At 39.5% G+C, this 12414-nt stretch overlaps 1 protein-coding gene across 15 annotated transcripts in view; it reads left to right on the forward strand.

Annotated features, from left to right (window-relative positions):
• Positions 1 to 1619: 1619 nt before the first annotated feature.
• plekha7b (pleckstrin homology domain containing, family A member 7b) overlaps positions 1620 to 12414 on the forward strand; it is a 60894-nt gene continuing 50099 nt past the window's right edge. For all 15 annotated transcript variants that reach the window (XM_072465538.1, XM_072465543.1, XM_072465539.1 and 12 more), the window contains exons 1-3: positions 1620 to 1735; positions 1852 to 1928; positions 2099 to 2156. In XM_072465538.1, coding sequence (XP_072321639.1) covers positions 1653 to 1735; positions 1852 to 1928; positions 2099 to 2156 — 218 coding nt within the window. In that variant the 5' untranslated portion in view covers positions 1620 to 1652. The remainder of the gene's footprint in view (positions 1736 to 1851; positions 1929 to 2098; positions 2157 to 12414) is intronic.

Here is a 12414-nt window from a genome sequence, read left to right on the forward strand (position 1 = left end):
ACAGGATTTCTAAATAGAAAAAGTAGCACAAAATTTGCATGGTTGTCTATTGAGTCCATTAATCTCCATTCAGAATAAAATATAATAGGCATGAATAATTTAGCTCAGTTGGTCTATGACTAATAGAAAATTGCTGACCTGAAGAAAGGTAATGGCAGTTCAGTGACGTGAAATGTGATTCATCATCTAGACTGGAATAAAATATATTTTTTAAAAATCAATCAATTGCATTATAAATTAACATTTCCAAGTGGGTCTCAAAGAGATACAATTATAACAATAGAATATTTCCCTCTTCCTCTTAAATAACCCAATGCTTCTTCAAGCTCAATTTAGGCTTGGATCAAATTATGATTGATTAAAATGACTTCCATCATAAGGCAACATTTTCAAATATCTGTTTTGCTTTATTAACACTTTTAATGACGTGTGAATCAGCAGCTGGGGTCTTGAGGAGGAGACAATAACATTGAGTCACCTTGCTGCATTGTGAGCCAGTGGCAGAGGCAGTCATCAGCAGCACACTGCAGAGCAGCACTGGGCTGCGCATCAGCTCATGTGTAAATTAGTATGGATAAGTAGCTGTGTGAAAGATGTTATTATAAATCAGAGCACAGAAAACAAGAATAATTGGATGACCCGGTCTCTCAGGTTGTTATTGCAGTTATGCATACTGAGTGAGCAGGTGTGTCTGAGTGAGTCTAACACAGACACATGTGCTTAAATTAAGTGTTAAAGGAAACCAGGATCCACGCAAAGGTCTGACCTTTAAGCACGCAATTAATGCTCAAATTGCAACAGCTAGTTTATTTTTTTCATTTTTTTAATTACAAATGTGTTTCTTACGTTTTGTCATTTGCTGAATGTATAAGGGTTATAACTTTTGTGCAGTTTTCACCAAACAGCATTTATCAGCAATTTAACAGCCATTATACAGCTATTGTTGATGTGTATCATAGTCAAATTGTGTCAATTATATTCTTCTTTCTAAAAGTAAGATAGCCTAATGTTTATCAAGTGTAGACTTAATGGTACAAGGGCCTGTGACAAACTTTAACCAAATTGGATTAATAATTAAATAATGACTTTTAATTGTAGACGTCTGCAGTGTTCAGAATAGATTTGTGAGCAACAATGAATGACAGAAAAGAAAGAAGAAAAAACAACAACAATGACTCACTCTTCCTAAGTATACTCAACATGTCTGTATAACTATAGTGAGGTTCACCTTGATCCTCACAGACTGCTTCAGAAGATTGGCCTTACAAGACACACCCATTCATTTCCTTTGTCTAGAAACCTTTTTATCAACTTTGACACAACCCGATCAAGTTCGTGCGTGCGCGTAATTCCCTTTTATTCAGACAAACTAAACCTGTGCGCGCGCCAGTGTCCATGACGCTCTTTGCGCTCGCGCTTTGGCCGCACACTTCGCCGCTCCGCAGTGGACTTCACCTATTCCCGCGGCTCTAGTTTATCATCAACCAGCTTAGCCCCGGGATAAACTACAGAATCTGCGTCGTCTGCGCCCCGCACTTTTGTCGTCCCCTTTAAAAAAAAAACATGCAGCCCTAGCGGTGGCGTTACGATGTGAACTCCCGGGACAAGTGCGAGGAGAGGGAGGACACACACACGGGGGGAGACGAGGAATCATGGCGGCACCTCTCGGACGGGACGCCTTACCTGACCACTGGTCGTACGGAGTTTGCAGGGACGGCCGGGTGTTCTTCATAAAGTAAGCGGCGCGGTTGCAAAAAAAGTACACGCCGACGCATCTGCGGCAACGGCCCGGTAATCGGTCGGCGTTTTGGTTGCTGTATAACCGATCAGTAACAGGTGTCTTTCTTGTAGTGATAAAACTCATGCCACTACTTGGCTACATCCGCGCACGGGCGAACCTGTTAACTCCGGACACATGATTCGCTCAGGTACGCCGCAGCATAAACTTGTGCGTGTGCGTGTGCGTGTGTGTGTGTGATTTATTTTTTGTTTTCTGCTCTTGTTGGACCTCCGAGGACGTGTGTTTCGTTTCGTTTCTTGCTGCAGCATTTAACGCCGGCGGAGTGTGTTGTTGTTGTTGTTGTTGCTGTCGTTGTAGATCTGCCACGAGGATGGGAAGAGGGATTCACCGACGAAGGCGCCAGCTACTTCATCAAGTGAGTGGCGTGCGCATTGTGGCGCGAGTGTGGCCGTGTAACGTGTAATCCGGGTAATCCCGCTTTAATGCGTAAAATTGTCGGTTCCGTTTCACACACACACACACACACACACGCACACGCACACATACACACACGGCGCAGTACAGCTGGCACGTGAGAGTGACTTTTACCTCAGCAGAAGTGGATTAAAAGAGCTGATGGTACGCAACTTGTAACGATCTACGCACGGGGGGTGTCCCGTGTCCTGTTGGGTGCGTGCGGGCGATGGTCTGCCCGCAATGTACAGGCGAAGGTGGCAGGACAAGAAGGCTATTAAAATTCTCCTCACATCGCCCATGCAGGACCTCTACTCTCTCCATTAGAAAGGTGTGCTGCCTGTGTGTGTGTGTGTGTGTGTGTGTAAAGGTTGTGGGAGAAGGGTGTGACTGTGGTGACAGTGATGCACGACATGATTGCGTTATCGAAGCAGAGAGGACACAATTACCAAAGTCAGAAATGAAGTGAGTGAGAGTGTGTCTGTGTGTGTGTGTGTGTGTGTGTGTCGGTGTGTTTCCCTCCACCGGACAGTTATTATAAAGTCAAGTAGGAAGCCTGTGTTGCATCTGCCCTACATGTGTTGTATGCCTGAGTCATAAACTACATACCAATAACATTATTACATCGTTCGCTGGTTGATTCAGAGGTTGTTTCATTAGGTGTCAGTGGTTTGTCTTAAGTTGTCGTTGTATTGATTTACTCTTCTTTTTGTATACTGCAGAATCCAAACCCCGGACACTACATATTTCACCTCTGTGTCTGTCGTTCTACTCATAATGTGTGCGTTTTCATTTGTTTTGTCCTGTGCCTTTGTGTTATAGCGTGAGTCATACAGTACATCTATTTCAAAGTCCATTATTACATTATTTGATTAATTGCACAAACGTCAAGGCCCTGCATCATCACTTTTTTGTACATGGCTTGAGGCCAGATTAGTTCTGATGTGGTCCTGTTTGAATCCTGTTTAGTTCTTGGTTTAATTGCACTTTAGTCCTAATTTGGAGATGTTTCTGAATATCTTTTTAATACTTCAGTGATTCCTGAATTGTGAGACCCTTTCGTTTTATTTGAACAGCTTTACCAACTAGCTGTAATAGCAAAAAATCAATTCATGACCAATCGACATAGACATGACAACGATTTTCAAATTTAATGTGTTTTTTTGTGTGACAGTTTTTTCTTGCAGTTTCCTACATTATCTTGTTTCATTAACATAATTTAACTTAGACAAACATGTGATTACAACTTAATCATAAGTTAATCTTAATTATACTCCACTATAATGTAGTATAATGCCAACTGCTAACCATAACTTGGCCCACATATCTTGAGCTGTAGACTGACTCACTCTGTAACGACTTAGGGGAAAGCTTGAGAGCTAACAGCCTCTTTTAAAGAGACATTAACATTAGAAATTGTTTTCGAACATAAGGTAAATAAGTCTTGATCATATTACTCGATGGACCTATTAAGTTGATTAGTTTTTGCTCCTTACAGACCCTTTGTATTGCTGTTGCGGCTTTATTCGTTTACATCCTTTCCTAGACAGAAGACTGCAGCATTTTCAGTTTCATCGTGTTAGTAAGAATCTGGCATGAACACAGTACACAAAGTTTGTAAATGAAATCAGTGCTCTTTGTCTAATAGCCCGTGCACTAGTTTGTCTAACCCTAAAGTAGTGTGCTCTGAACATTTTGAAAGCGTCATAAACAGCTTTGACTCACACATTTGTTGCTGCAGAGGCATACATTGTGGGTTATACAAAATAGCCTTTGTGTTTATGCATCTACTTAGTGTTTTTTGCTTGGTGCAAGAGGGGAGAACAATACAACCCTGAAGGTTTGTGATATATAGGCCCTAAATGTCAAGGATCCTAAATAACTCAACTATTTGTAGCTTGTGTGGCATGGTGAAAGGATCTGACACCCTCCTTCTCTTTTCATCGTTGGTTGTGTGTTCACTTGTTAGAGTTAGGTTAGAGACTGGAACAGCGACAGCGAGACACAGAGTATTTGCCTATTAGAGGTGGGCTGGCTCTGTGTCATTTCCATTGCAGTCATTTTAATACCTCCAAGCAAATGCCAAATTCATCTAATTGCTTAAACATCACATTAAAACCCTTATGCTCATAGTTAGGACAAATGTAGGCAGTTATTATGGGAAATTGCAGATTAGAGCTGTACTTACTGTGAGCATGACCTTCACACTACAGGAGTTATTGGGGACAAGTCAGTATATCATTCTGCTGTGAAGGCAGAACGTCATTTTCACTTTGTGATGGAGTTTGTCTTCTAATGTTTATTCCATTCATAATAATCTTAATATCTTGTATTTTTGTATGTTTGCACAGTCATTACTCAAAACAGATTTAACAGGCATTTGTTAACCTCAAGATTTTATAAAACTATTGTCCTAATACCTCGTTAACCTTAAGTTAAGGTACTATCAAGGTCAGATTATTTATCAATTTGTTTTTGAGAGAGAGAGAAAGATTTAATAAAAATCTAAACAATGCTTGGCATTTTATCCCACTGTACCAGTGTTTGTCTAACTTTATAGAGAAAGTATTATTTTCAGTCCTAGACAGTTGTTTGTGTCATCCATTTCCTTGTGATAGCAATTTTTGTTGTTGACAAAGACCCTTACGTGCCGCCCGGTGGTCCAGTGGTTCAGGCAGTAGCTCATATGCCAAGCTCCATGTGCAGCCGGCTCTGTTGAATCTCGGCTCTGACAATTTGCTGCATGTCCTCCTTTCTCTCTCATCCCCATTTCACGTTGTTTGTTCTGTGTGTTCTGTCTAATAAAAAAGCCTTTTAAAAAAAGATAAGAAAAAGTACATTCAAAAAGTATCCATTGATTGTTTTCATTGTAGGAGTTTTTTGTCCCAGATACATAGTTTTAAAGTCAAGTGGGCTCTAGTAGAGTGGCTGCCAAGATTAGTAGTACATTTATCTAGTTTTGATATAATTCCCCTTGAGAGTTCTGCTTTATATGCTTTTGTTATATGCCTAATCACAACTATTGGCCATCTAGCCAAGAAATCATTTGCATTTCAATTAATCAAAACATTGCCCCCTGAATTTTCTTAGTTATGCTAGATAACTTGGCCTATTGTCAAAGTAATCCATTAAATCAAGCTTTTAATAATATGTCATGTTATCTAATTTGAGTGCAAGCAGAAAGCAAGAGGCCTATTGTTGGTGTGCTTACTATACTCTTAGTTTTAGCCCTGCATTTTCTCGGCAGGTCCTTGATACGAGCCAGTGTCTCTCAATAAAGTGGTGAGCCGTCCAAAGAGCGTGGCACTGAGGCTGGACCAAAGTCCACATGGTGCTGCCGTGACAACGCCGGCAGATTTTGTTGAGTGTTAACGATGGAATTTGGTCTTGATGGAGCACAAAGGGATTATTGTTCAGACGCTACTGCAGTGGTACAACCCGCATTTATTTAACCTCCCTGCAACATATCTCTTTACCATTGTCCTTTTAATGACAGAAAAGTTTATTCTTTGAATTAAGGTTGGACAAAAACTTTATAATTCCAACAATATCAGGAAATACAATATCCTAGTTTCAATAATGTTCTTGTTCTTGAACAAATATTAAAGGTAAAGTTTTTCCATTTTGTAAATTGCATCTCCAATTAAATACTCCATTTTAAAACCTACTTAATTAAAGTCCTGATAAATATACTTGAATAATCCAAATATGAGAAAGTTGAAATATAATTATGAAAGTCATGTGTTTTTGTATAGTCTTGTTAATGCCTCATTGGTCTAATATGATTCAAATTAAGATTGTATTGTAAATTTGTTTTGATGGCCTTTTAATGATTGTTAAATGTGTGTCTCGAAGGCATATGATGAATATAGAACCCGCAACTCACAATGGCATCCACGACACATGAGCACTTGTGAGGCAGTGTTGGATAGATTATTCCCATGTTGAAGCTTGGAAACCTGAGTTCTCAGTCATTTTTTTTACACTGAACTCCTTGCCAGACCACTAGCGTAGGAAAAGTGCAATTCTATAGCTCCCTGAGGAAAGAAGTGACCCTATTGAGGTACAAAGATATCCTGTTGAGGACACCGTTCACATTGTTGAATTGGATCACAACGCTGCTGGGCACTCCATCAGGAAGTGTCTAATGTATTCTGGAATGACAGCAGTCTTTGCAAATCATGCTGTGGAATTATAGAATTATAACAATTATTCAAGCCTATTTATATTTCTGCATAGGTACTATTAATACATGTGCCAGGGTCTCCAGTGAGAAACTTGCACTGAACTTCTTAGTGACCTGTTGATAAAACTTCTCACTCCTCCCTCTCCTGCTGTGACATTACAAGACCGTGACATTGCAGTAACATTGTCTCACTTTATTGTTTAGCTACATTTTTGAACTTTGAGTTGCTACTTTCTCCCCTATGGCCAGGTTATTGGCGTACACAGGAAGACTGAAAGGAAGCAACCCATCAGCACTTTCAAAAGGTTCCAAATTTAAGCAGGTCAAAGGACTTTGAAGCCAACATATTTTTCAGTTATGAGTATGAGTAAGTTATCCTGTTGAGATATGGCCATTGTTAGGAGGTCATTTTAAAGCATGTTCACTCAAAAATACAGAATGGGGAGAAGAACACAAACAAAATCCACTTTCCCCAGAGACAACACCTTTTGTCAATTGTAAAAGTGAGAGTGACAGCACCAGCTCCTTTATACATTATCTGTCGATCTGAAGCACTCGTGTGGGTTATATATTATGTTACAGTGCATTTGTAACAGTACTTCATAATCCAGCCATAGATTCTGTACATGATTAGACTCATCAAAGGGAATCCCTGTCACAGATGGTTCCTCTTAACAAGATCCCAGTGCACTGTGAACACATGTGTGTAAATATGAATGGCTTTCTTATCAGTGAAAGCATCTGCTTGTGTCTCATTGAAAGTGTGGTGTAGATTGTATTGGTCTTTAACGTATTGTCGAAACATGCTGTCACAACCCGTCAGCCACTGACCTTCAAGCTAAAAATAAATGATCTCAAATGGTCCTGTCACTCTTGACAGGGAAACAATCTCATGCATCCTCATCCTGTGGTGAACAAAGACAGACTGGGGCTTTATATATATTTTTGGGAAATATACTGTATTTTCAATTAAAGCACAACTGAAAGACAGATGATGGATCACAGTAAGGTTTGTTCTCTTAGTATTGCAAAACTAACTGGTTAAATCAATGTTTAATTACTTCAAATATTAGTTATGTTTCATAATAGAAAAATAATCAACCATTATTCACACTATATTATCAGTCAGACATTTTAACAAGTCTCACACAAAAAAGAAGGATCCTAAGCTTTTTCAAAACATGGTGACATAAATAAAGTATTATTATTTTGGGTGGGAAATTACAGTCTATTGTGTGCTTGCCGGTGGTGCAGTGGATAAGGGCGTTGCACATGTTTGCTAGCCTAGGGCATTGTGTGTTTGATTCCTGGCCTTGACCATTTGCAGAATGTCTCTCCACTCTCTCGCTACGCTAAAAGTGGTGCCAAATAAAGCCTATGGGCTGCAAAAATCTTTTATCATTGTGGTATCGAAATTGGTATTGAGCCTATTCCTTGGTATCCAAATTGAGTTTGAACGTTTAGTATCGTTACAACTCAGTCTTCAATGTACAAATAGCTTACATTTCAAAGTGAAACCTTCCTAACTTTTCAAAACATTCTTATCATTGCCCTGCCATGTTGTGTCTGTCTACTTTGAAATTCATTTCCTCTCTTTCTCACCCACTCCAGAAGCTTTATGGGACAAGACCATCTCCTACTAATCTAACTGACATGAATACAACCATGACCTCACCTTGAACCGTTACACACTAAATAGTAAAAAACACACAGTCGTTGACTAAACATTTTTGATCAAATTTGTATTGTTTTTCATCAGCTTTTAAATTTCACTAATAGTTGTACAAGTTGTGAAGTGATGTTTGGTTTATGTTTGTCTATTGCCATCATCACAAAATGTCACTATTTTTTAAGGAACAAATCTCAGTTGTCAAAAAGGCATGCCATTGAAACAATAGAGATGGGACCATATTTCCTGGGCCCACAAATTGAGTTGGAGGTTAAAGCATCCAACTGCATAAAGAGCATGAAAACAAAGAGTTGTTTGAAAGTCTGGTACAGTGGGTGACTGTTTTGCAGTGAAGAATGTGCCTTGTTCAGAACCACAATATCTGTCCCAAAAGATCTGTAAGGAAAACATTAGGCAGCAGGCCTTACGTGGCAGCTCTGATGATATACATTACCCAGAATGAGCGGCTCAGTCTCTGTCGGGGCAGGTGGACCAGTCCGAGCTAGAACAGGAGGAGCAGGACGGGGGAGATGCTAGAGCCGAGATGGGGACGTGCTGCTGCAGCTGCCTGCCTTTTGGACAAAATACTATCTCCGACCGACATGAGAAACAGGAGACTGAGGAGCCACAAGCCAGTCATTTTGCGAGGGAAGAGAGGCAGGAAGAGACCAGGTAAATTATATGAACAACTCACAATTTGAACCCAACTGCCCATTATGTCACGTCTGGAAATTGAAGGTTTCTTGTAAGTAAGCTGCATGTTAAAACTTTGTCTTAGTTCATGCGGCTCAAGGAGAAACCTCTGCACCTGAGCCAGTGCGTTGAGTCTCGGGGGAGAGTTGGTCCACCTCCCCCTGATTGAATTCAGGTGGCATTTTTTTTCCTGCCGCATTCTGTCAAATCCTGAGTTGGACTTGAGCCGCTGCAGAGTAAAGCAGGGCTCGCTGTTCCCGCTCAGCAGATGGGTGAGGAGGACTGATTACTTAGCCGCTTCAGAGGTGCAAGATGGATGGTATTTGAAAAGGGGGAAGGTTTTGGAAGGTGTCTATGAGCAAACAAGTTCAATTACTTATGCTCATATTCAGTACATTTCATCTCAGTGCATATCATCTAATGTAGGTCAAAACTTGTCTTTTCCGTGAAGAAACCCAAAGGTCATGTGTGGACATTGGTATCATTTAGCTTACTCAAAATATAGAATGAACTATTTTGTGAAGCACTAAAATATAGTCCTAAATTAGGTGTTCAATTTCAAAGCTTGAAGTTAGAATTTGGTTGAATACATTAAGTAGTTACCACTTTATTCAACAAGTGCTAGAGCAAATGTAGTTGATGATGACTCTTGGGCTTTGTGCTGGATTGCTGGGTGCAGAAGCATTTTGCATGACATTCTTTTGTGATATTCCAGCTTCCCTCAAACATACCATTCGTGACTCGGTCAAGCGTGGTTGGCGTTATCTTGCACTGCTGATAAGTTCACAAACTGAGGGTCATTTAGTGCGGCAGCCAGACCGTTGCTTGTTTTAACAATGATGTGACAGTTTAGGTGTTTATGGCTTTAAGGCTGTCGGTGAAATATTACCTAACAACGTTGGCTGATTGGATTAAAAAGGGGTGGTTACTCATACAACTTTGAACAAATAAATTAGTTTATTAAGTACAGATCTGTTGTGACAACAGAGGTCAACTGTGTATTAAATTAGATTAAAGATATGATTTGTTAAAGGTGAACTATGTATCCTGATTTTAACAATAAAGACACCAATAATTGATAGGATAAATAAAGATTGTGTAATGCCATATTGTGGAACAAGGCACTATATCATCTCCATGGAGACTTGGAATGGAACGATATTGCAAATTTGTGTCACGGTTATCGTTTAGAATGATTGCAGTTTAAGAATAGATATGTATATGTATAATTCTAATTGTAATATTATGAATAAGTTCCATGTTTAAACAGCTGTGATATAATTATACTTTGTTATAAGTGAAACCTATTATCTAGAAGAGAACATAATGCATAAGTAGAATTTGTATGGAGCTATAAGAGCGATTATCAGCAGAAAAGTTATATAGTGCACCAGCTCATGAAACCGAGCTGTGCAAACTATTTCTCACTGTGGACAACCTGACTCTTAAAATGGTGGAAAGCTTGTAAACATGAATTAAAAGGGCCAAAGCTCCCAAGAGCAGGTTTGCAGGTTAGAGGCATTTATTACGCTCCAGCTTTTATTGAGCTCATTGACCACACCTCTGAACACTTCAGGGGCCTTGTCGTCTGGAGAGATTCAAGGCAAATTACACTTTCATGATCCATACTCCCAACTGTCATATTAGACAACTCTGATTTGATTCTTTATATTAACAAATCATTTAATCTGACCAGTGCTATCTTCCTTATGGGAAACATAATAGCTCTGTGTTTGAGTTAGGCCTGTGGAGTTAGGATGCTATTCTGTTTACAGCCACTAGATAATGCTGTTGAGTTTCTATATACTTTTGTTTCCATCAAATTATGATAAGCCTGTCTCATTCAAGTTTTCATAGGTTTTGTAGTATTATGTAGTATGCATAGTATTCTAGGGTTGTTAAAAAAATATACTAAGATACAAAGCAGTACTAAAACTAGTACTAACTGTTAATACAGAAAAAAATAACATAAACAGGACAAAGTTGGACCTTTTCTGAATTGTTTTTGACTGGTCTTGATCATTGACCACACTGTCATTTTTGTTCAAAAGTACATTCTATTTTCTAAAAGATAACGTTTGTCGTATTGGAATTGTTAATAAGTATCAAACCTTTACCTTAGTATCGAAAATGAGTTAGTATCGCGGCAACAACTGTAATACGTTTTCTCATTCAGTCCTATGTTTTATAGTAGTGTAAAAATGTTGTGTATCTTTCTAACTGTTGAATTGACACCTAGTTTTCTCCTTTTCAAACAAATATAGACATCTGTGTCTTCTGGGCACTAAAGATAAAGTGAGGTATGACAGTTGACCCGACTGTGTCCATCCTTCATATCGACCTTAAGCCTCTCATCCAGCTCTGGACTCTTATCTGTATGTGACTGTCTATGGATTATTGAGCTATAGCACCACTGCCCAGAGACAGCCACTCTAGTCTGTCGTCCCTCCTCTTTCCCCCGACCGGCATGAGATCTGATAAAGGGGGCTCAGGAAAGCTCCGGTTGCAATGAAAGACCAAGGTCAGCATTTAAAGATTGACTGGACAACTAAATGTGATCATAACTTCCTGTGTGTGGTTTCCAACACTATAGATAGCTGTAGAGCGAAAGCATTTGTAAACATTTTTGCCCATAATATTTAGACTTTGTAGGGATTGGACATTGAAGTAAAGTACAAAGTACAATGAGTGATAGTGTGCAGAGCGTGTGAGGGCTGAACCAGCAGTTATTCTCCGATCTGACACTGCTCCCGGTGCCCTTTTCACAAACACCGAGTGGACAGAAACAACAGCACTGGAAGCTCGTCATTATTTATCCGCCGATTTCAAACAAGTGGACAGTTTTGATTTGGGCTACAATCTGGTGAGTAGAGATTTAGAAATACGTTATTGATTACATTGTTAGAGTGTGTTCAAGTTTGTTGAGAATCTCATTGTGCATTGGTGGTGTGTAGCTTCTGCAAATAGGGCAACTACACGTGTTAAGTGAGAATTACTCACCGCTCCACGCATCTGAACTGTCAACCCAGCGTTATCTCCCTGGGCTGAAATGGGATTTCCCTTGTAGCACGAGCACTTTTCACACCCAGTAGCATGCTAATGTGTTGTGAAGCATGAGCAGATAAATGAGAGTGAGCAGGAGAGGATGAAAGTTGGGGAGATCAGGGAAAACAAGACAGATTTATTGCTTGGTGTATGTATGTGTGCATGTGTCCAAATGTGTGCAGGTGCTCTGAGTTTAAACTGCAACTTGACTTTCTGTGTCCTTTGTGGATGAAGAAGGCATTTTTCATCAGCAGCCCCCACTGTCTTATTAGCTGATAGCAGGCATTTGGAGCATGGCATAGTCATCAGTCTGCTTGGGTCTGAGCCCAGGCTTAATTTCAATTTCTCATGCCACGTATAAAGCATTTTTTGGAGTCTATAGTGTTTTTTGGACAAAACACCTCTTGATATATTAAGGTTGAAATATTTGCTTATGTTGCATAGTGTAAGCTTCATCTTTATTCCTACTAGTTTGTCATCCCTTAACTAACTTAAGAGGATTGCCATAAATATCACTCATTCGACCACTTACATGCCAATAATCATATCAAGCACAAACAATTCTTAAAACACTTAAAGCGGACATGTTTTTTATGGTACTTAGAGATGAAATTTAACATTATTATT

This window comes from Eucyclogobius newberryi, unplaced genomic scaffold, assembly GCF_026437365.1.
Source record: "Eucyclogobius newberryi isolate DKJ021-1_F unplaced genomic scaffold, fEucNew1.0.hap1 SCAF_5, whole genome shotgun sequence".
NCBI lineage: Eukaryota > Metazoa > Chordata > Actinopteri > Gobiiformes > Gobiidae > Eucyclogobius > Eucyclogobius newberryi.